The 24,638-nt window shown below is 39.7% G+C and overlaps 1 protein-coding gene across 7 annotated transcripts in view; it reads right to left on the bottom strand.

Moving 5' to 3' along the window:
* The window catches only part of KYNU (kynureninase), a 90,410-nt gene continuing 65,772 nt past the window's right edge, over nt 1-24,638 (bottom strand). For 4 of the 7 annotated variants that reach the window (XM_073305388.2, XM_073305389.2, XM_073305391.2 and 1 more), the window contains 4 exons: nt 10,064-10,116; nt 8,335-8,420; nt 4,370-4,600; nt 2-875 (listed from right to left, as the gene is read on the bottom strand). In XM_073305388.2, coding sequence (XP_073161489.1) covers nt 732-875; nt 4,370-4,600; nt 8,335-8,420; nt 10,064-10,116 — 514 coding nt within the window. In that variant the 3' untranslated portion in view covers nt 2-731. Of the gene's footprint in view, nt 876-3,863; nt 3,991-4,369; nt 4,601-8,334; nt 8,421-10,063; nt 10,117-24,638 lie in introns of those variants that run through there. The other 3 variants (XR_012154227.1, XM_073305393.1, XR_012154228.1) reach the window with 3 other exon arrangements.

Genomic DNA, 24,638 nt, shown 5'->3' with positions numbered 1-24,638 from the left:
AAACCAAAGTAAGTGTTTAAAATCAGTTATATAAACCAGTAACTTTCTCATGTAGACAAGCCCTGTCTACATGGGTGCAAATATATTACTCTCCTTGAAAGTCCCTTCCTTCATGCTGCTAACGTGGTGTAAAGTGGCTGTAATATAATGAGAATTCACCACTTTGGTCTTTTGAGTGAAACAAAAGCTCAAAATATTTGCTCCATTTAAGATTCCTCAAGCATCAACTAATGACTTTACCCAAAAAAAAAGCAGATTTTCTTTTTAAAATGTGCCTATGCATTTATATAAACAGCATTGATTCCAATTAAAACTGCAAAATAGGTAGAAAACTTTTGGTACATTACTGAAGTAATAAGCCAAATATTTCCATTCTTTGTTATGCATCATATTGTTATAGTACAATGAGATTTTATTTTTTTATTTATTGAAGTCTTCACCTGTTCCTCTTCTCAAGCCTAATGGAATGAAATTATAAAATGTTTTAGAAAGCCCCATTAAAATGTACAGATCATAAGAACTTGTGGAGTCAAAGTCAAAGCAAAGAGGAAATATTAGCTTTAATAAAAAGTACAATCTGTTGTAAATAACTATTCAACCCCCCCTCTTTTTTTTTTCTTGCAAATTGCAGTGAATATAGCCTAGTCTACTAGAAGGACAGAATTGCTCAGAAGAATAAATGCATCTTAGTCAGAAATATATTAAAAGATACAGCTGAGCCATCAATAAAATCAGGACAGTGCAGCATTGTTTGCTGCTTGTTTTGCAGATGTAATTGCAGATCCCAGGATTTCAATAAATCCGTGTACATCATGGAAAGAATTGTAGAGAGGAACTGGGGCAACACGAAGAGCATTTGGTTCTCGCATGTCACACTGCAAAACAGAAAAGGAACATTTAATAAATTAATGCCACTTCAAATGTATTTGTCACAACAAAAAGCTCACCTCTTCCTTGCCTTCATGCAATAACAGTAACTAAAAACCAGCCCACCCTCTCTCCCTAAAGTCTGGCTACTGCAAGTTTGAGGAAGAGAGATCCTTCTGTTTGCCAGAAGTTGGGAATGAGCAACAGGGAATGGATCACTTGATGATTACCTGTTCTGTTCATTCCCTCTGGGGCATCTGGCACTTGTCAGAAGACAGGATACTGGCCTAGATGGACCTTTGGTCTGACCCAGTAGGGCCATTCTTATATTCTTATGTAAACCTTTAAAGTTGATACAATAAAGATACGATGAATAATGGCATATTACAAGAACCTACCTGTGGGGGCAAGATTCTGGTCCATGCTGTTACCTCTTACATCACTTTGGTGAAGTAAAGCGCCTCCAGGGAATATCCCCAATACAGAAACAACATAGGCAGCCCTACACCCTCCTCCCTTCTGTGCAGCCCCTAGCATGGGGAATGTTATGGGGAGTGGCCAGAGCACTCTGAACTCTGGCTATTCTGTACTGCAGAACTGACTTATGCCATGATCTACATTGGCCCCTGGAGCAGCCCAGAATTAGGGAAGCACTCAGCTGGCAAAAAAGCCATTTTTGCCTCTCACCCATGGACTACACCTTCTGCACTAAGAAAAGGAGTACTTGTGGCACCTTAGAGACGAACAAATTTATTTGAGCATAAGCTTTCGTGAGCTATAGCTCACTTCATCGGATGCATGCCTGTCATTGAATGCATCTGATCAAGTGAGCTATAGCTCACGAAAGCTTATGCTCAGATAAATTTGTTCGTCTCTAAGGTGCCACAAGTACTCCTTTTCTTTTTGCGGATACAGACTAACATGGCTGCTACTCTGAAACCTTCTGCACTGTGAATCCTGAGAGGCACAGCACTGAATATGGCCCAGATTCTTGATAAAAAGTATGCACAAAATACAATAGTATGTTTTATAATAAAGGTACAAATAATGCCACAAGACTTACTGTGATTCTGAACTTAAATATTTTGCTGAATAGGATAATCTCCTAAAAATGAAACATTACTATGTCCCATTGACAAAGCAACAGTATTATGCCCTATGCCCTCTTAAAAGCAGTACTTCCTGGAATTCCTTGGCAGCACCAAAACACATAAGTGTAGTCTGCCTACAAGTATTGCCCTTTGGAAACGCAAGTCACCAACAGAAATAGATCTACTATATCATTTATATGGCATTAGACTATCATCCCGCCAACACTTCTAACCTCCTAATTCAATACCTTAAATTCAGGCTCTGATTCCTTCACTTTTTTTTACCTGTGTTCATTGGTTACCAGCATGACTGGCTTTCAGTTGCTTTGCTATCTGAACTCTAGAATCTTCCTCTAAGGAGATGAGTGTTTTTTCTCTCTCCTGTTGTATGTATTGCTAACAACAAGGTTCTGTCTTTTTGCAGATCATTAAAGGAATGAGTTTTATCTGAGAGCTCCTTACTAAGCATTATATATTCTGTAGTGTTTTTGTAGTCATGCTGGTCCCAGGGAGAGAGACAAGGCAGGTGAGGTAATATCTTTTATTGAATCAACTTCCGTTGGTAGAAGAGGAAAGTTTTTGAGCTTCACAGAGCTCTTCTTCAGATCTAGAGAAAATAACCTGTTAGTTAATAAGTGTCAGTTAGAGGAAGATGATCTTGTGGTTTAAGATATGGGGTTTGTTTCAAATTTCTGACTCAGCCACAGACTTCCTGAGTGAGCTTTGGGAAGTGACTTCATCTCTCTGTCTCAGGCTTCCCATCTGTAAAATGAAAAGGAGGACTTGTGGCACCTTAGAGACTGACACATTTATCTCTAAGGTGCCAGAAGTCCTCCTTTTCTTTTTATGGATACAGACTGACACAGCTGCTATTCTGAAACCTGTCATCTGTAAAATGTTTCTGTTTCTTTCTATTTAGATTATAAGCTCATTGGGGCAGGGATGGTCTTCTACTATGTGTATAGGCAGCATCTTCCACAGTGCAGCCTTGATCAGAGCTGTGTGAATTATTGATTTTTCAGATACAGTTCTGGGAAAAAAAAATCGAAAACAAAACAAAACCTGTTTCAGGGCCAACCCAAACACATTTTTTAAAAAAATTCAATGAATTGAAAAATCAGAAAAAAATGGTTTCCATTTTAGGAAACTTGAACTGTTTGATTATATATATATATATAACAAAGGAAATGAAGGGCTAGATTCACAGGGAGACGTGCTTATACTCACTACTTAGGGCATTCACCTGAGAAAGAGCCAGGTTTAAATCCTAGCTCTAGGGCAGGGACTTGAACTCAGGTGTCTTATAGGCCAGAGGAGGGCCCTAACCACCACACTATTGGCTACTTTAGGGAGGGCCTACCTCAATCTTTCCTGCTGAAGCTATTCCATTTTGTATAAATAATTATAGCTGTTCATGGGCACATGACTAGAACCCATGTGCCCCCCTCTCCTCAATGAGCACCAAAGCTAGAGAGTCATTTTCCCTTCCTGGCATGAACTCCCCCTCAGTTTTGAGAATGGTGCCTACTACACCTTGTGAATCTAGCTCCCCAAAAAATCAAAACATTTTGGAAATATCAAAATTAACCATTTGGACATTTCTGTTTTTTCCTTTGACTGAAACAATTTGCCAAAATTAGCACAAATTCATGAAGTGTTTCAGTTGAGCTGAATCTGCATTTTTCAGCCAAAAAGTTAATGATACTAAAGCAATGCTGTACAGAACACAGAGAAAAAGAATGATGGTCTGGACAGCCTACAGTCTAGTGAATGATCTATATAATGTGGGTAATAACATCCACTTATATAAATTTCTTTCAGAGCTAAAGATGAGTTATGAAAATATTTTATTATTCCATTTATTCAGTATATAAAAATCTGAAGGCTTTTCTGAATTAGCCACACCTCTTCAATCAACAGAATTAGCCTGGAAATCTCAAGATGTCCTTCTTGTTGGGATTCCTGGCACTCTCCAAATGGGTTGGAAATAGCCTTCCCTTGTAGTATGTTAAGCTGGAACATTTCATCTTGACTGGGAGAAAGCAGAGCAGTGCTGTATAAAACTGCAGACTATTTGTTTATGGTGTCTGTGGGGGGCAAGGAGGAGGGGAAATATGAAGTGAGGGGGAAGTTATCCAAACATTTCTAAACCTGAAAAAAGAGTTTGTTCAAGTTTAGGGCGAAACAATCATATTCTTGTAATCTGAATATTGATAAAGCTTCTCTTTTATTATAAATAAGAAATTTATCCTCTGTAGGCTTGCGCCAAAGCCTACTGAAATTAACTGGAGTCTTTCTCAGGTCTTATATGAAATTATACAGGAATAATAACAAAAATGATTAACTCAGTGCAGTAGAGTCATAAAACAAAGCATGGGAAAATCAGCAGCAGAGAAGACTGATTTACTCACAGCTATTCCTCTTTTTTCCAGTTCTTTAAATACAGATTTGATTGGAACAGAAAAAAGTAGTGTGAGCTGGCATCCTCTTTCCTCAATCTGAGATGGTGTGATTATTTTTACAAAGGGTTTCTCTGGATTTGCTTTATCCTCACTGTAGTAATGCTTTATCAGGTACTCCAAGTAACCCGTTAGCAGAATGGATTTCCTTCTCAGTGCTTTCATTGTAGTCTGCCCAAAGACCTACAAGGATGTAAATAATTAGAAAGATAATCCACTGCTGCAGCTGAAAACAGAAACAATAAAACAGAAACCTTCCAAAGTAGGATGAGGCCATTTTTGTTCTCTTCAATAATTTTAATCATTTCAAGAGCCACAATATTCTGAGGCCTGGATTCTTCCATCCTTAATCATGTTAAGTAGTAGCTTTCTCTGTAAGTAGTACCACTGGAACCAAGTAATAACATGCTACCCAGTGTAAATGAGGGTAGCAGAATTGAGCCTTAGAAAATACAAGACTATGTACTTTAAGGGTCAGATGTAAAGGGTCTCCTTATCTGCTGCTGCAATTGTTCTGAGCACATTTACCTATGCACACGGGAATCTGAACACACACATCAAGTGGCTCGGAGAGCAGTATCCCGTATAAATATTGTCCATAAATACTGCCACTACAATAAAAAAATATGGGTGCTGGACCAGGACTAAGAATGAAAATAGCAGTTTCAAAAATCATAGATCAGGCCTTGGAACATCTTGATATTGGCTTAAAAACCATGAGGGTTTTTTTTTTTTTTTTTTTTAAATAATACATTTTGAGTCCATTTTAACTTGCATTCTGGTCTTTGAAGCCTTTAGGATTCATGTTTTTAAGCTTTTCTCCACAACCACAATGTTTGAAAAGAACTGTTTCTTTCTTCTTTTCTTTCTTTTTAAAAAAAGGCATGATTCAAGGAAAAGGTGTTTTAAGACAAACTCCACATTTCTGAAGACTCACGCTAAAATTGTAATAGGTGGTGACACTGCTTAACCCTGCTGCCACACTGAGGGGGACAAACCGTATCGCCAGAATCTGTGAGGGATAAAAAGGAGGCATGTAGCTCTCACTTCCCCCATTGGCATATGGGACGGCTCGGTTTAAGAGGACAATTGAAAAAATGATTTTAAGACCAAATTTAAAAACAAAACAAATACAACACAACACAACATTTTGTTTGTGCATGTTGCAGGGGCAAATGACAGAATAAACTTCCAAGTAGTGATTGTCCCTGAAAACCAGGTAGTTAAATCTAAGGCCATATTCCAGACCCTACATTTTACTTTATGTAGTTGCAGCTGATTGTGCCCTCTAATGATTGCAGACTCAAAAAATCAGACCCTGAGGGAGAAATTTCAGAATAATATTTAAAATCATACTACACTATAATATGAAAATAAAGCGTATAAAGTAATTACAGGAAGAGATAGCCAAGAGATCCCATTTAATTTACAGCATGCTGTCTGGAGAGTACTCTCCTCCCTGCTGAATATCCACAGGCCATTGACCCCAATACTATCATGGGCATGGAGTAACCTGGCCTAAACACAACTGAAATGTCACATCTCCTGTATGCAGCGGTGTGCAAGATGTGGCTTGTCAGGCAGAGGCCTTGCAGGGAGATATTGCTGCAGTGGAGGGGGCTACAGAATGTGAAAGGGGCAGGAGCGTTAAGTGAGCTACACTGGCATGGATGGAAAACTAGAACTGCTCCTTTGCAGGAGTTATACAGAAGGCTTTGCTGGTACCACAGAGTTTCTGGGTTTACAGGATGAGCAGGATTCTTGGTCCCTCTCTTAGGTTGCTGCTAGAAAGCCTGGTTACTCAGGTTTTGTTCGAGGAATATGTGCCCTCTGAGTGGAATTTTTAAAAAAGTTCTTTTTAATGTGGCGATGGAGATCTTCCCACCACACGCACTTTAATCCATAAAAGGGAACAACTAGTGCCATAACAGTCACTTTAAGCATTATTGAGGCTTCAACACTTGCAGTTTTCATTGTTTCCATTGGAAACACTGCCTTCTGCTTAATGTGTCCCAGTGCAGGATGGCATACAATTTCACAAGCCATCTCTTGCCAGACATGGAAACTATTCTGTTTCCCATTGTCCTAGAGCAATTAGCACTTGGAAATCCTGTCTGTGCCAAAAGGGTAATGTAGGCATGAAAAGGGGAGTCAGTGGAATATGATCAGTTATTGCTCTTTGAGACTCCCTGAGGTGGGTTAAATTACATTCACCCACACAAACTGGAGCAGTGACAATCTGGGTCATAGCAGAGCTGCTTTTAGCTTATCTCTAAGGACACTGAAAGTTTAAAAATATATTGAATGTTTAAGGACTAACAAAATAAATTGTCAAACAGAACAAGAAGTATTTCTGTGACCTTTTGCAGTCCTTCAATTTAGTATGTAATGCTGGAGAGAAAAGATAGCCTCAGCTGGCAATTTTCTGACTTTAATAGTTTGTTTTGTACATGTCTAAGATACTTTTGTTTTAGTGTGAGGGGGTTGGCTTTTTGTTCCAGAATTGGCTTCACCAGTACAACTAATGCTAATAAAATGGTTTGGGAAACTTTTTTAAAAACTTGTACCCCGTTCAGACTGGCCACAGACCACTGTTAACCAAGATTGTTTTAAGTCTGAGTTTTTAAAACAGTTTCTTAAGATTGTGAATATTGCAGCATAGAGAAAGCTATGCATTACTGCACCTGTCATCCACAAAGAATCCCTGAGTGATTGAGAATCATTTGTACAGGGATAAATTCACCCATCACAGAAATGCAGCCATGTCTGGAGATGAAATGTGGCAATATGTGACTGCACTACCACACAGGACATCCCAAATGGGCTGAATTCTGTTCTCAAAGTCTAATCATGGGACCTTCTGTGCATAGATTACTCCTGTCCTACCATCATGGCAAAATTTCCCTTCCCATGGCCATCAGAGAGGGCACTCTCCTGGTTCAGGAATTAATGCAGGAGGATATGGCATGGAGTGTGTGGGCCAAGGAGATGCATATCATCCTTCCACTGCTCTGAGGTACTTCCCAAGTATACTAACAGCCCCAGGCTGTAATTCCTTTCCACCCCCAAGCCCTATAGTGGTAATCCCTCTTTGAGGAAGGCTCCAAAGACCAAATACCAGCTGCTGGAGTTCTGCTGCCAGGAAGTAGAGGAGATGGATTCCCAGAGCCAGTGCAACCACCCAAGATCCATGACACTGGGTGGCCAGATCCTGTTTCTTCCATATTGATCAAACCTCACTCTCCTGATAAAATAATTAAGAAGAAACTCTGTGTTGAGTTTCCTGGAGCTTTCACTGCAGGTAAACTGCAGTGAGGCACAATCTGCCCATCAGTTCCATAGGTGTGAATCTGGAGGAACTCCACTGAAAACAGCAAAGTAAGCTGAAGTCAGGAGGAGACAGTCTGGAGCTAGAGGTGAGTAACTGAGAGCAGAATTTGGCTCTGTACATTAAGGACATTGAAACATTTAAAGGGAAATGTCAAACCAGGCAAGTTTAATGAAGCCTGAAATCAAATAAAATCTTGCCTGATTCTGGGTTTTGAGTCTCACCAACAAATGCTGCCAAGATTAATTTTATTCTTTTGGCAGAGGCAGATAAAATGATTCTGTTATAAAGCTCACATGGAAAAGGTCAGTTTTACCACAATGATTTTTACCCATCTGGTGAGTATCCATCAATTTTGTTTTATTTTCATCTTGAGTTCTTGTATTCAGATCAACCCAAAATGTAAAACACGTGTGGGGTTGCCAATAGAAAGGTTTGTGAAAAGTCAACCATCTCTCTCATAACCACATGTAGTCCTGGTCTAAATTTTACATTTTTAAAAAAGACAATCTTGATGAAAAATCTAAGATTCCATTCTACAGTTTGTAGATTCTTAAAATTCATAGTCATAAGAAATATAACTACCTACCTCTAAACTAGCATGCAGTGCACAGACCAATAAAATTGGAGGATTTGTTAACCGATATCCGTTGATTCCAGGACTTAGTTGCAATTCTGGAAAATGAATAACTTCTGTTAGTTATATTTTTCAATTTGTTTTATTCATTAGGACAACTCTTGACTTTTCACTCAATTAAAACTTTCACTAAAGTCAGTGGGACATTAGGATTTGGTTCATTATCAGGAAACATGTTTACTCCACTTGCAGCTACTATTTTTCACATTGGAGGTACACAAATTTTACCCAACTGAAGGTTACATCAGCAGCTTCCCAGGAGCCAGAGGACTGCAATTAATTTGCATACAATGGAACATATTAAAATTGCCTTTAGGCCCGATTCCCCTCTCACACTGGTGTAAACTACAAGCATATCTATTGAAGTCAATGTAGTATAAAAGGAGTACAAAACCACAGTAATTGAGAGGATACTCAGGCTTTTTATCTTTAATATGAATAATTGTGGAGACTGGCTTGTGGAGACTGCACATTGCAGTGCTCCATCTTGAGCTAAACAAAGTCCACTTGGATCAAATGGAATATCATATCCAAGGGACACGTAGTGTCCATAAACCCATTTAGGCCACTACAGAACTTGTGGGGGCAACTGACTTCCAGGCCAGATTTTGGCTACCACTGCTTTAGGCTTTGAAATTTTCATGTGATCTGTCTTATACTGCATTCTTTGAAATATTGCATCATTGTTTATCTTTTCAGTGCAAGCACCAGAGCTCTTTCGATGGAAAGGAGCACCTCTCACTCACTGTGAGGACTTATTAAACTCATATAATTTTTGCCTATCTTCCTCCTGTGAACTGCCCCTACAAAATGACTTCAAGACTAGCCTTTTGTGAGTAGGAACCCAAAGGAGAGGGAGTAGAGAGCGTCTGAGGTGACAAATTTAATTTTTTATGTTTTAGAAGATGACATGTCTGATGATGGCTCTCCAGCAAGACTAGCCCAGTCCCTCTCTATACTTTTGGCCAGAATCCTTGCACTATCTCAAAGAGAGGACTGAGGCCAGCAGTTTTGACCTAAAGTCAGATTGGCAAGGACTCGCATGGTAAAGCCTCATAGCAAGCTTCTAACCCTCCTGCAGGCTGAGGTCTCCTTTAAGATGGGGTTGGAGGAGAGACTGATCTCCAGATTTAGAAAGTACTCCTGTGTGTCCATGCACAAGGCTGGAACACAAACATTTCACTTCTTTTGAAACAGGTCATTGTTTTATTTTATACCTCATTAAGTTCTAGCTTGGGCTAGTAAAGCCAAAATAGATGGCTGTTTTCAGTTAGTGCCAGATTCTGCCTTTATTCACATTTCCCATTCATTCCAATGGAACTACTCCCACCATAAAGTACTACTCAATATGAAGAAGGAAAGTAGTCTCTAGCTCTTATGGGATCTAGTAGGGTGAAAAAATTACCCATAGTCCAAGTCTGAATTTTTGAAAGGCCTTTTTGGCGTGTTTGTGTGAGCAAACCATCCTGAAACAACCAACTAGATTGACATGATCAAATTCATTCTGGTTGTTACTTCATTGCCTTCAGTGAAGCTGCACAACATCAGGGATGAATTTGGCTTTAATAGGTTTAACACCAGTGAGCAAATATAAAGTCTTATCATTTCTATTCAAAATAATGGTGAACAGCAATGTATGCAAGTTCTATATCATGTGACATATTTAAAGAAGTATACATACTGTTTTCCATGAGAAATCTAGTTTTGAATTCATGACCCCACCAGCCTATTAGCCTAAAATATAACATGAGGAAAAAAATGGGAAAAAAACAACAAAATCACACATTGATATATATTTAAATCTGACATGAGTATTACTAAATAGCTTCTGATACACTAATCAAATTGTATCAGTAAGTTATGTGGTTAACTGGCATTAATAACTTATTTATGTGACTTTGCAATTTCTCTTCAAAACTGAAATATGATATTTATTATAGTTTTCAAACAATCAATCTATTGGGGCTCTATTAATGTTCATTTTGTCTAAATTCATCTTACAAACTGAAAAATAAAGCAGAGATATTTCCAGTGTTGTGTTCCTAATGGCTAAAAGGACAAACACAAATCCGCTTTGGTAAATGCTGAAAACCAAAGGACATTATAAATCTGACTTAAATCCACAAAATCAAAGATATGAACAGCAAACAAAAGATAGACGAAGAGGCCTCTGAGTAAAGGTTGCAGTTGCTTCATCATTCCATTGCCATGTTGTGCTGATGTGAATCCCAACCTAGCAATAACATTTCAGATTATGAAACTGGGTTTATTACTCAATAATATGACCCTTTTTTGAATGAAATTTAGTCCCATTTAATTCACAACTAGATTTTTGAGACAATATTCTGAAGACATTTCAGGGTGGTTCTCCCCCACCCCCAAAATAGAAATATTGCAGAAATTTAAATAAAACATGAAAACATAAAATTTAAAGTTTTTCATCAAATATTTTGCACTGGCCTAGTATTTACTATGAGCCAGATCATAGCCCCGCTCATGTAGCCATACAAGGATATGAGGGGAGTAAGACAACCCCACCTCAACTTGTGTGTGGTCTTTGTAGACCTGGGGTCTCAGCACAAAGAGTTAAACTGGTGCTGGGTGCCCAATACACATCTCTAAGCAACTAGGTGGCTTTGTTTTCTGTAGCTCCATCTTCAGCATGCCAGCCAGCACAGTTGAGCTATCATTGTGTTTAAGGCTAGAGTGTGTATGTAATTTGCTGCTAGCAAGAGCTAGTAGCAAATTACTTTCCCCTGGAGCAAACAAGGAGGAAAGGAACTGTGCTTCTCCACTCTACTCCTGGAAAGGCCTAGCCACATGCTGCAAATTAAAAAGGCCAAACTGTAGAAGTCCAAGATAGATGGGACTAGTTTGGTCAGTCACACTGTATGTAAAGAATTGTTATACAAACTATGCACAGTGCCAAGTAAAATGCTTACTTGTTATTTCTGGATAATATGGATTTATATTTCACCCCTATGAATAGATCCATCACTCTCATCTCATTGTATTATATAAAGCAGACATGTGAAATATTATATTGCTAAAGAATAGTCTTACTATTTAAAGTCACATGGAAATCAACAATGAAATTATCCATTCATTTCAATGAACTTTTTGTCAAAAATAATATATTACAAATAAAACTATTTATTTGTTATTGCCCAAATAACTCAGATGCAGTTGCTTTGAATAATAAAAAATGCATCAACTGTTTTATAGTATTTTACAGTATCCTTCCTCTATAATAGTTTACCATAAAACACGTTACACAATAATATTATAACAAAATTCCACTGAAGTTAATGGTGCAAGTATTCCATTCTTTCCAATTGGCTTAGCATAGCAAAAAACCAAACATGAAGTATACTACCTAGAATAACAGTGTGTAGTAAGGTTAAAAAAATACTAAAGAGCAATTTACTTGTAGGGTCATGTCATGTACTCATTCCTCAGGCAATAGATGTCAACAGGAGACCCACAGACATCAACAGGAGTACTGTCCAAGTAAAGAATGATGAAGGACTAACAGTCCTGGACTACAGGTTTTAGTTCAGGTGAGACTCCAAAAGCTTGGTGTTGTAGCTAAACTTATTGACTCTGTGCAACTGGCCTAGAACAGGACCTATCCTGTGGTTTGTCATGTCTAGAACTTGGAAACTGAAATTTCAGAAATTGATTAAAGTTTGGTGATAGAAATGCATTAAATTTAAAGGTGGCATATTTTTTTTTAAATAATTTTGCCTGTCCCTACCATTACTAAAACACTGACAAGCTGACATTTCTTTTTGCCATTCTAGAACTCCATGGGCATCATACATGATGGGTGTTTAGATACAATTCTGGTTCTACACCATCATCAATCCAATTTTTTCTTTGGATGTCATTTGTTTGATGTACGATATGTCAACAGGATTCAAAGAGGTTTTATATCTATATACACACACATACACAATCTTTATAAATTAGTAATTAACAGTTAATAATTTTCTGTGAAAAAATTGAAATCAGGGCTGCTACTGGTATGCCAAATTTCAGCCTGTTATGATGTGAAATAGCTGAGGTGTTATATAAGGGTATATAAATGCATAGTAAAAATAATAGGCAGTAAAATTGCACAGTAAGATGAGGTAGTAAAATTTCTTATTAAAGAGTAGCTATTCTGCATGCAAAGTGGATATTCTGAAAGGAATTAGTTATTTCAAACATTCTTGTTTTCAAAATACCGAGGCAGCAGCTTATAATTTTTATTTTAAATCTGAGTCATGATTTTGGCAAAATCTTGTAATACCAAAATGCATGAAATAACAAAAAACTTGTTCTTTTATGTTCCTGTATTTAAAGTAATTTGTCCCCAACCAAGTTGGGGCATTAAACGGTGTTAGGAGAACTAGCTGTTGTAAACCAAGCATGACTGTTTTACAAACCATGATAAAAAAATGCTTTTTAGATTAGAGAAGGGACTTGTTATGAAAACATGCTTTAATAATCTCTGTTGGGAACTGACTCTTACTGGACATTTGCACATATGGCTATTTACACACATAGGTACAACAAGACTGGAGATTTTTCACATTTTATTATAACACAATTTGAAATGGCCATTCCAGCTTTGTATGTGTATTTGTGTTTCTGATAAGTGTTGGATTATTAGCCTTCTGACATCCCACAAACAGCTAGAGAACATACAGCTTCTCAAGATTGCCAAGCCAATATGCGTCAGGAGTGAGAACCTCTCAGTGTGAGAAGGTATTTCAGTCCATGGACCAAATGGGCATAGAGACTCACAGCTGAGCTTGTCAAAAAGCAGTGCTAATTAGGATGGTGTTTTTTGTGAGAGGTACAAGTGATCACATAACCCTACTTAGAGCTAAATAATTTTAGCTTTTTGGTTTTTAAGTAAAAATTCCATTAAAAAGGGAAAGCATTTTGGTCCATTTTGTCTCTAAAATAAAGCAGGAATCCTAATGTTCTGACAAGAAAGAATATTTTTGCATATTTCTGAGCTATACACATCATTACTTTTTAAATGTTTAATACGCTGGGTTAATGCACACTGTTACTTGCCCAAGTTCATGACACAAATAAGGCATGTAATTAAAGATCATTAAACATATTTCATTGGTCTTGTTTTACCCGAAAACATTCTCCCATTTTACAAATCAAGAGGCGTAGACAGCAGATTTATGGAGGGGAAAAATTATGCCAGATAGGCGCATCATCCTTTCATTTTGTTCCTATTTCTTTTAAGCACATTTACACCAGGGAACAATCCCTTCAGTAAGTATTTTTATTTAGCTCATTTTTTTCTCACATCTGTGTGTGTTAGACAGAAGCGCTGGGCATTCATAACTTGAGTCGTTTCGTTTGTAGTTGCATTAATGATGCAAGAGTGTGGGATATAATGATCACTATGTATGTGCGGTGAAGACATCAAAGAAGATCCAGTTAAAGAACATAGAAGAAATACAAAAAAAATTCCTTTGACCTTTGCTTCTAAGTAACAGATGATTATGCAACTCATTTATAATTTACAATGTGAAGAAACGTGGTTCATTTGCCTTCTTGGGGGCGGGGTGAGAGAACCCCTCTGAAACTATTGAGCAGTGATACAGAAAACAAGCAAACACTGTTAACACAGCCTGACTTCCACAACCCAGGACAAAGCCTTCTATGAACCATTCTATCATCATATTTTGTGAGAAATCACTTTAAGGGTCTATGGGAAAGTATGCTAAAAGATATAACAGGAAAATAACAGTGTAGAATGAATGACACTAAATATTAAATTCTCATACTTCACTATGTATGGAGTATAATGATCTCCCTTTACTAGTCAGATCACATCCTTGCCTGGAAATGTCTTATGCCTTACTCGGATGATATAGAAATACTATATTATTGGATTTATATAGTTTACCTATGCTTGGCTTTTTAATCCCAATATCTGAATGGATTAAGAAGATGAAAAAACAAGAGGTAGGCAAAGCAGATAAGGACAAAAATACAAAAGACTTGTCCCTCCCCTTTTCTCCTGCCAAACGTTTGCCCATTCTTAGAAGTAAACTTAAGCCTTGAAGAATTGAAAACATTGGATCCTTTCTTTCAACATACCTTCTTCTGCTAACCAGATGGGAAGGCAACCAGTAATGCTGGAAATCTCATGAGAAAGTCTGGTCTATAGAGCTGATCAAGACAATTCAGAATTCAAAATTCTGATGAAAAAAATATGAATTTTTCACAAAAATATTAGTCAATTTTGACAAGTTCAATTGTTTTCATGAGATTTTCAGCCCACTTGTGCTGACCCAAGAGGTGTGCGTAGTTTGGAAATACATCTGAATTTTTAGATTCTTATCTGAACAGAACAAGAACTCTGAACCTCTTGTGATGCTCCCATCATTAGAAACAATTCTTATTTTCTCACAGGATTAACAAATGCTAAGAGGAAGATTATTTTAACTGGAGGTTCTTCAAGATGTGTGGTCCCTATCTGTATTCCACTGTGGGGGGTTATGCATGCACATCATGCACCTGGAGTCAGAGAATTTGAAAGTAGTGTCTGTTGGTTGATAAATGTGTCCTGGCTCACCTTGTGTGTCCAACCGAGATGATAAAGGGTGGTGTGGACCAATCACTTCATCAGTTCCTTTTCTACCATGAATCAGATAAGATCCAAAATAGAGGGGAAGGAGGGTGGGTAGTGGAATACAGATAGGGACCACATGCCTTGAAGAACCTCCAGTTACAGTAAGTAACTTCTCTTCTTCTTCTTCTTCTAGTGATACTCCCTATTGTATTTAACTGTGGGTGATTGAGAAGTACCACCCAAGTAGGAACAGAGTGCGTGGATGAAGACAGTAGCATTGGTCAGAGAACAGCCATCCCACAGGTGGCATCAGCAACTAAATACTGTACCAGGGCATAATGCCTTACAAATGTGTGGGTGGAGCTCCACGTGGCAGCTTTACAGCTATCCTAGGAGGGTATTTCCTGGAGAAACGCTATGGTAACTGGTTGAGCTCTAGTGGAATGAGCTCATAACCTTGTAGGGGGAGGGACATTCGAGAGCTGATAAAGTAGAATGCAACCAGATATCCATTTGGAAATTCTCTGGGTGGAGATGGTACGCCCTCTGACTCTCTTCACTACAGCAACAGTCTCAAGGACTTCCTGGTTGGTTTTGTTCTCTGCAGGTAAAAGGCTAAGGCTTGTTGGCCATTGCACAAACATGCGGTTTCAGGAAGAATACAGGTAAGTGAATGGATTGGTTAAGGTGAAATTCAAATCACTTTAGGGATAAATTCCAATCACTTTAGGGATAAATTTGGGATGTAGGTGTAAAGAAACTTTATCTTTGTGGAACACAGTGTATGGAGGGTCTGCCATCATTGTTCCAAGTTCACTGACCCTCTTCACCAATATGATGGCTACAAGAAAGGTGACCTTCATGGAGAGGAGTCTTTAGCAAGTAGCTAAACACTCAAAAAGGGGGGCATTGTCAGGATTCAATGTTCTTTCAGGATTCAAGTGCCATTGGACCACAATCTTTTCAGGAGGTGGGAAAGCTCTTATCAGGTCTTTCCAGAATTGATTGGTTAGTGGGTATGCAAAAATAGTGTAGCCTTCAGTAAATGGATGGAATGCACTGATTTCTGCTAAGTGGATTTGCAAGGAGCTGAGGGAGAGACCAAATGTCTTCAAAGATAGGATATAGTCTAAGAGAGTGGAATATACATCTCTTCTGGTGGAATGACTCTTTGTTTTATCCAGGGGAGGTCCTCGATGGTATTCTGGACCTCCCAGGGGAACCCTGAGGCATGAAGCCAGGACTCCCTTTGCATAACAATGGCAATAGCCATGGCTATAGAGGTAGTATCAGCCACATTGACTACAGATTGGAGGATAGTTCTGGCTATTAATTAACTTTCTTCTATCAGAGCTTGGAAACTAATATGATTCTGCTGTGGGAGGCCATTGGCGAATTCCTCAAACTAAGTATAGTTAAGGAAATAATATTTAGCCAATTGCGCTTGATAATTGGTTATTGTGAATTGAAGACTGGAACACGAGAAAACCTTCCTCCCCAGTAGATCTAAATGTTTACCCTACTTGTCTGTGGGAGTAGATCTGGGATGTTATTGCCTGGACCTTTCCAAAGTGGCCTGAACCACCAACAAGTTGGGAGCTGGGTGAGAGAATAAGAATTCTGAGCCCTTAGCCAGCACATAACATCTTTCCATCCTTTTGAGGGTAGGAGCACAGGTGGTGGGGGTATGCCACACTCTCCTAGACAGCTCCAGTATGGCATCATTGACAGGGAAGGCAATTCTTGTAGGCCCAGAAGTATGGAGGATATTGAAAAGCCTGTGTTGGGAGTCCTGGATCTTCTCTAGTGGAATCTGAAGTTCCCTGATGACTCTGCAGAGAAGGCCTTGGAACTGCCTGAAGTCAACCAGGGGGAAAGGGATATCAAACTTACCTCTTCATCCAGCGATGGTGATGGTAGTCTGGCCAGTTCTTATGGAACCAGAGCATAGTACTCCTCCTCCCCTATCGGAGCCAGGGGAAAATTTGATGGTTCCCTCAGGGGGAAGAAAGGTGATGACTCCCTGGCAGATAGATTCTGAAGAGGGATACTCATCCCAGGGTCACCAATATGGCCAGTAGGATGGGTTGACAGATGGTCACAGAGGTCCCCATGACTGAGTCAGGGGAGGCAATGGTTGGTCCCAGGGCCATGTGGATCTCCTGGGGAATGGGTAAGGGCGGTATGGGAGAAGCGGTTCATCTGAGGGATCTGAATCTCCCAAGAAGAAAAAGCCTGACTTGGGTTAAAGTGGTGGTACTGCTTGTGCTGTTGGAGAGGTGTAAGTTGTCTATGGGGGGCGCCAATAGGCTCTGTTCTTCAGGCAGGTCTCTTGGACGAGATATAAGCTCCCTGGAAATGGAAGGTCCCGATGGAGCGGATATTCTGAATCAGAAAGCAAAAGTGTCCTGTGGTGTGGCTATGGATCTGGATCTCCCTGGTGTAAAGGGGACTCTTTCTGTCAGGGCAGTTGGTGCCAGCAATGATAATGTTATCTGGCAGCTGTTGGTCTTTGCCAGTGGTGGAGGGTTCCAGGTCTTGTGAAGAGCTGGGGATGGTGGTACCGATGGAGCACGGGGTGGAACCCAATGTTTCTGAGCTTTCTTGTGCCTGTGGGACTTAGGACATACTAAGTGCTCATGGGCCGAACTGGTGGATTTGCTTGCAAGCAGGTCGGATTTCTTTGACGTGGATTTAGAGGAAGGCTTAGTCCCATGCTTATGTGAGTACTTCCTATGTCGTGCAGTGGGGTCTGTGGGGATGGATTCTCTAGCACAGAGTTGAACTTTGCAGTGGGAGGCACACTCCGTGCTGATTCAGGCTGATGTACAGGAGGGTTCCCTGGCCTGGATCTGATTGGGGTCTCATGGTCATCTTCATGAGATACTTGCAGAGACAAAGTGTCTACCCTTCTTAGGTATGGCTGGGGAATGACTGGCAAATACTGCACTGAGTTTCCATGTGAGCTTCTCCCAGGCAGTAGAGGCAGTGTTGATGGTTGCCACTGAACGAAAAGGATCACAGGCAGGAAGCACAGAGTTTAAAGCCCAGATTCCTGGGCACAGTCCAATGGCCAAACAGGGTACAGGGCGAAGGGGGTGGCCTGTAGCCTAATTTAACTCTAAAGGACACTAAAAACTACTAGATCTAAAAAAGTTATTAAGAACTATTACAATTTTGAACTATTTACAACTGAATTAGTATTGTTTTTCAGAATGGCATCAGAACTGAGGATACAAAAGGTTCTGAAAACCCAGTTTTCTCCTCAAAGTAATTGTCACTGTGAACCCATAGAAACAGCTTCACTTTTATGGGTTCATTCCAGCATTTCATAAAAATGCCAAGAATGTTAGTGAAACTGTTCATTTTATTTACCATTTTTTTTGTGTTTTATGGTCCAGAAGTTGGGGGCCCATGCATGGGACTTGGGAAAACTAGGTTCCATTCCCTTCTCTGTCACAGACTTCCTGTGTAGCCTTGGGCAAGTCATTTAGGCTTGGATGCACAAGATTTAGACACCAAGTCCATGTTTCAGGCACCTAGGTCCCTGTTTTAGCACTATTGTGATGCACAAAACTCTTGCAAAACCCTCTAGGCACCTAAACTCACTCAGTGACTATGTTTTTGAAGTAAAAGATCTCTAGACATCTAAGTTTCTGCTCTGGGCATGCACACTGCTGCCTGTCTCTGGGCATCCAGGCATTATCTACTGCTGAAGCCCCAGCACAATTCACAAAACAGGGGAAGATAGGTCTTTAGCCATCTAAGGTGCATGCAGGGCTCAATCAGGAAGGGACCTTCTAAGCATGCCTACCGGATCAGGCCCTGCATGTGAGATCACAAAAAACAGTTGGGCGGGGGGCGAGGAGCAGTTAATTTCCCTCATAACTTTTAGCTCAGTGGTTAAAGAACTCATCTGGGCTTTGGGAGATCCCCAGTTCAAGTCCTTCTTCCACCTGATGGGGAGAAGGGATTTGAAGTAGGCTTTATCATCATTTCTCAGGTGAGTGCTCTAATTACTGGGCTATGGGATACTCTGAGGTGGGCTTCTCAGTCTCTCCTGTTGAAGCTGTTTCACTATTGCTAAATAATTTACAAATTAAGTGCAAAATTCAGAGGTTTTATTCCTTCTGCAGGTGCAAATCTGATTGTAACCTTAAGTATGGAGTAACTACCTATGGCTCTGTAATATATATGGTTAGCCAGGATTTGCATAGGGTTTGGCTCTCATTGAATTCCAATAACATTCAGGCACCTAACTCACTTTGGCTCCTTGGAAAATCCCAGCCAAGACTCCCAGCAGCTATGTTTAAACCCCTATTTGTTTCTCTCTGTCCAGCGATTCACTTATTGGAACAGTACATATCCTTTACCCCACATTGTGACACACGGCCAGAAAGGGTTATACAACTAGCAGGCTAATTGACACAGAATCAACCTTTAGAGACATATTAGTAGACAATGGTTGTGTTTTTTGTGTGTTTACCTATATAAAGCTCATCATTTCTACTATGAAACTGACCTAAGAACTCTATTCATAGCTGTACGTATGATAATCTTTTAACCGATACTCACTCTCTTTTCTTTTTAAACAAATTTTAGTTTAGTTAATAAGAATTGGTTGTAAGTGTATATTTGGGTAAGATTTTAAATATTCATTAACCTGGTGGGTAATGTGTCCAATCCTTTGGGATTGGTAGAACTTTTATATGATAAATGAGATTTTCAGTAATCCTCATCATATTTGACTTGGCTGTCTGGGTGAGAGCTCAAGGCTGGGTTGCTTTAAAGGAACTGTGTTTTGGCTTCTGTGTAACCAGTAAGGTGTTGTAGAAGCTGTTTTGTTGCTGGCTTGGTGAATCTAAGTATTAGAATAACCACCATTTGCGGGTTTTGTCTGCCCCATTCTTTGTAGTTTGCCCTGATTGAGCAATCTCACAGTGTCCCCCCATCACATGTGTCAAGTTTCAACCATTTCATAGTCCTCTTGTACACTGGATCAATACTTAATTATAAGTAGGATGTCTGTGGAGTTTGAAAAGCTTTGGAACCACAGGTAATTATTAGTCTCATATTACTGTAGTTTTGGTCTTTCACATATCCTGGTATACTTTCTTTGCCCTTTTCAACTTGCTACAAATATTTTGTAATTATTAAGTGTATATGACTCATTAATATTGCTGTACATTATTAATGGATTGCTCTCTTAGAACTCAATAAAAAAATCAAAACCCTTTATGAAAGGTGTTACTATAAAAATAGTGACTTTTCATATTTAATATCTCTGAAGCTTTACTTTGTCAAAAGACCAAAACAATAAGATTATACCATAGGCTAATAGTGTGATGTCTCTTCTGTTGAATTGTTTGCATTTTCAGCAACAGCTAAAATAAGTAATTTTATTTTATTTTCTTAATTTTCGTATGTCTCGTTTAAAAATGGCCAAACTGACTTTCTCCCCAGATGCAAATTTTAATGGCACAAATCTAAATCTCTAAAAACAGTTTTATAATCCAAGTACTGACACAAGCTTAACTCTGCTGTCTTGGTTGGTGATATTATAAAATGACCTAGATTTGAGTAATCATCCTCCTTTCCCCAAAAGTTGACCAATTCAGGTCTCACTTGTGTCACAGGTGGAAATTTTAATGTATCAGGTTACAAGGTTAGGGAATAGCATCATAGAATCATAGAATAACAGAGTTGGAAGGGATCTCTGGAGGCCATCTAGTCCAACCCCCTACCCAGAGCAGGACCAATCCCAACTAAATCATCCCAGCCAGGGCTTTGTCAACCCTGACCTTAAAAACTTCTAAGGAAGGAGATTCCACCACCTCCCTAGGTAACACATTCCAGTGTTTCACCACCCTCCTAGTGAAAAAGTTTTTCCTAATATCCAACCTAAACCTCCCCCACTACAACTTGAGACCATTACTCCTTGTCCTGTCATCTGCTATCACTGAGAATAGTCTAGATCCATCCTCTTTGGATCCACCTTTCAGGTAGTTAAAAGCAGCTATCAAATCCCCCCTCATTCTTCTCTTCCACAGACTAAACAATCCCAGTTCCCTCAGCCTCTCCTCATAACTCATGTGTTCCAGTCCCCTAATCATTTTTGTTGCCCTTCGCTGGACCCTCTCCAATTTCTCCACATCTTTCTTGTAGTGTGGGGCCCAAAACTGGACACAGTACTCCAGATGAAGCCTCACCAATGTTGAATAGAGGGGAATGATCACGTCCCTCGATCTGCTGGCAACTTCACTCCACAGGTGAAAACCTAGACTGTTTGGTCAACCAAGTGTGAGTTGATTTACAGCTTATAAGTATTTGCAGATAAAGAGTGCATATGTCCTCCTCTCGGATTGATTTTTTTCCTTGTTAGACTTTTAGACTCAGTACAACTGAGAATATTCCAATCTCAGAACATGTCCATTCATATTATCCCTTCAGGTCAAAACAAACGGAGATTGAGTTCACTTTTATAACAGGAAACAAGTTTTTGTGATCAGAGCATGTGAAAGAGAAATGACCATTATGTTGGGAATCCAATCAGAGCTTGGTGAATTCACCCAGAACAGTTTAGGAAACCTCTAAGGCATTCACAATGAGGGATGATAATTTCATTCAGTTGCCAGACTGAAAAAAAGGTATGATCAAACTGCAAAAAGAGCTGGAGCTTAAATTAAATCCTAAGAAAAGATCTTACAAAAAACAACCCCTCCAAGGCTAATCAAGTTGAATTAAAAACTGTTAAATCAGCTCATGAGCAACTATTATCACAGAGTGCTCATATATCATCACTTCTACTAGCCAAATATAAGATATATGAAAAGGTGGAATACAGCCAACAGTATGTTAGCACATTTACTAAAAGGAAATCAAATCTCCTGCCTAACATCAGAAATTAAAAATCAAACAGGGAGCCAAATTACTCATAATAGAGATATTAATAAAGTTCTCAGCATTTTCTATAAAGTCCTGGATAATGCTATATTTTGTAAAGAAATATGGTAAATCTTTTTAGGGTGTTTCAACAAGATTAAATTAAACATGAAGCGACAATCCCACCTAAAGATATTTCTGAACTGTGACTTCTGACTTAAAGAAGACTCAAATGGTTTTGATTATTATGATATATTTAGTGAACTATTCACACACTCCTTAATCTCTTGAATAGATCTTTGAGGGAACAGTATCTAGATGAAATTCTAAATAAATGCATACATCTGACTGAACTATAAAATAAAAATTTAAAGATCCAGGGAGTTATGCTTCCTGTAGCTCTTGATTGTTTTTGAATACAGACATCGTAATATTAATGCAAGCCCTCAATGAGATTGCAACCCTTATTAGACAGAATTTATGAATTATGACCAGATTGGATTTGTCTGCAACAGAAATCAGTCCACATTAAGGGGGGGTGGTGTTGTTTTTAAATGTGGCCCATAATTGCTCTCATTTTTATTAGGGATGAGTAGTCCATGGAGACTACAAGTCCCAGTACCCAGTGCCCAATTTTGATTCAAGTGACCTAACACAAGTACTTAGAACAAGATAAACTTGATCTAAATGTGGGTTCCTCCGGTTAGGGCCTAGCATTTGCAGTAGGTGTATGAGGTGTATGAGAATGTGTGCATGTGTGTACGTACACACAGTACTGTATTCCTCTGTGTGATGGTCTTTGCTCAGGAGTTGGTCGGTAGGGGAGTGTCACTTAGTGGTCAGGGCTCAGGCCTATGACATGTAGGGGATTGTTGGTAGGGGCGCCAGGCCCTCCCACTCCACCGGGATCTGACCCAAGGACGTGGAGGGATGCTTAAGGCTGTGATTGTCCCCAGGTCACCATTTGGGTTTAGAAGGCATGAAGTATCTCCGCTCACCACAAAGCACCTTCTGGTGGCTGCATATAGTGTGGTAGCTCTTTTCCTCAATCGGGTGGCAACTGCCTCCTTCTGTGGTATGGCCCACCCTCCTGGGCAAGCTTAGTCCTAGGGCTTTCTCCTGCTGGGGCAGTCCAAACAAAATAAAGGGGAATTAACAAAACTCAGAGTCCACATAAGAGGGAGAGGACAATGCTTCCTTCTCAGGCTGTCTCTGTAGCAGGCTCTCCCTTCCCTTAGGGAGGGACCTTTGGGCAGTTGTCACGGGGAGAGATTCTGCCTTTCCTTCAGCTCTCCTCTGCTGGAGCTGCAGGTTGGCTCTTTTCCCTGCTCCCCTGCCTCTTAACTCCTCTTCCAGTTGGAGCATTTCCTACAGGTGTGGTGGGGCAGGGCTGGCTGATCTTAGAGCAATTCTTTAACCCCTTGTTGTCCAGAGTGCAGTTTGTATATCCCATCATACTCTAGTTTTAGAAGTTCTGTTACATCCTCTTTGTCCTACAGGATTTGAATAATGTCTCATTTGTGTGTGATGTGGAGGAATTGCTTTTTTATTTTCAAGGTAGATTAATGCAATATATACTGAATATTATTTGTAATGTGGTACTGGCACCAAAAGCCTCAGTCAGCATTAAGACTCCATTGCACTGTGCACAGCAAAAACACTTAAGAAGTCATCACCTCTATTTTTAATTATATGAAGCAGCAAACAATCTTAAAGGTCCTAACGAAAGCAACTTTGAAGACTGGACTGAGAGTTAAGGAGAAACTGAACCTAAGTGGATGGTTTATGCTGGTAAATGTTGCTTTGGGTGTTTGTGATGGGTATGGCCTTGACCACCCAATATAAATTGTGTGTGCTATATAAAAAGTGATGACTATGAATTAATACTGAAGGATGAGTTGTACCCTATGATAAATTCCCTTTGTTCTATTCCAGCAGCACAGAGGATATACAGCTTCCTGGAACAGACTTTGTGCTACTGCCTTCCTGTCCTTTTTGAATTTCCATTCCATAGCACATTCTAAAATGTTAGGGGTGCTAATGAGAGTTGTGTGATTATAAATAAATAGATAAGGCACCAGACAGTAAATGGCACTCAAGAATATACAACATAGTTCCTGGAGTTTGCAGGACTGATTAAAGCTTCTGCTTGTACATGGCAGCTGGCTTTCTTCCTGCATCTCTTTACATCAGCCCTTCACACAAAGAAAAAGAGGTCCTGGGGTCCAGAAAATCCTCAGCCACTGGAAGAACTCATCTGGAACTCTTCCTGCTGGTGTAAATCAAACAGTCCCAAGGCTACTGTAACATAGACAAGGAGCCAAATCACCCCTAGGGTTGGGGGGAGAAACAGAAAGATAACGTAACAGCACCTGCATCCCTCCCCTCTTCCATAGGTCAGGTAAACTGAAATAAAGTGTGTGTTTATCATCTGGCAATTCATAGAATCATAGACTTTAAGGTCAGAAGGGACGATTATGATCGTCTAGTCTGACCTCCTGCACAACGCAGGGCACAGAATCTCACCCACCTACTCCTGTAACAAACCTCTAACCTATGTCTGAGCTATTGAAGTCCTCAAATCATGGTTTAAATACTTCAAGGTGCAGAAAATCCTCCAGCAATGACCCATGCCCCACGCTGCAGAGGAAGGCGAAAAACCCTCAGGGCCTCTTCCAATCTGCCCTGGAGGAAAATTCCTTCCCAACCCCAAATATGGTGATCAGCTAAACCCTGAGCATGTGGGCAAGACTCACCGGCCAGAAACGCAGGAAAGAATTCT

Source organism: Lepidochelys kempii, chromosome 11 (genome assembly GCF_965140285.1).
Source record: "Lepidochelys kempii isolate rLepKem1 chromosome 11, rLepKem1.hap1, whole genome shotgun sequence".
Taxonomy (NCBI): Eukaryota; Metazoa; Chordata; order Testudines; family Cheloniidae; genus Lepidochelys; species Lepidochelys kempii.
This window is presented reverse-complemented; position numbering and strand designations above follow the sequence as displayed.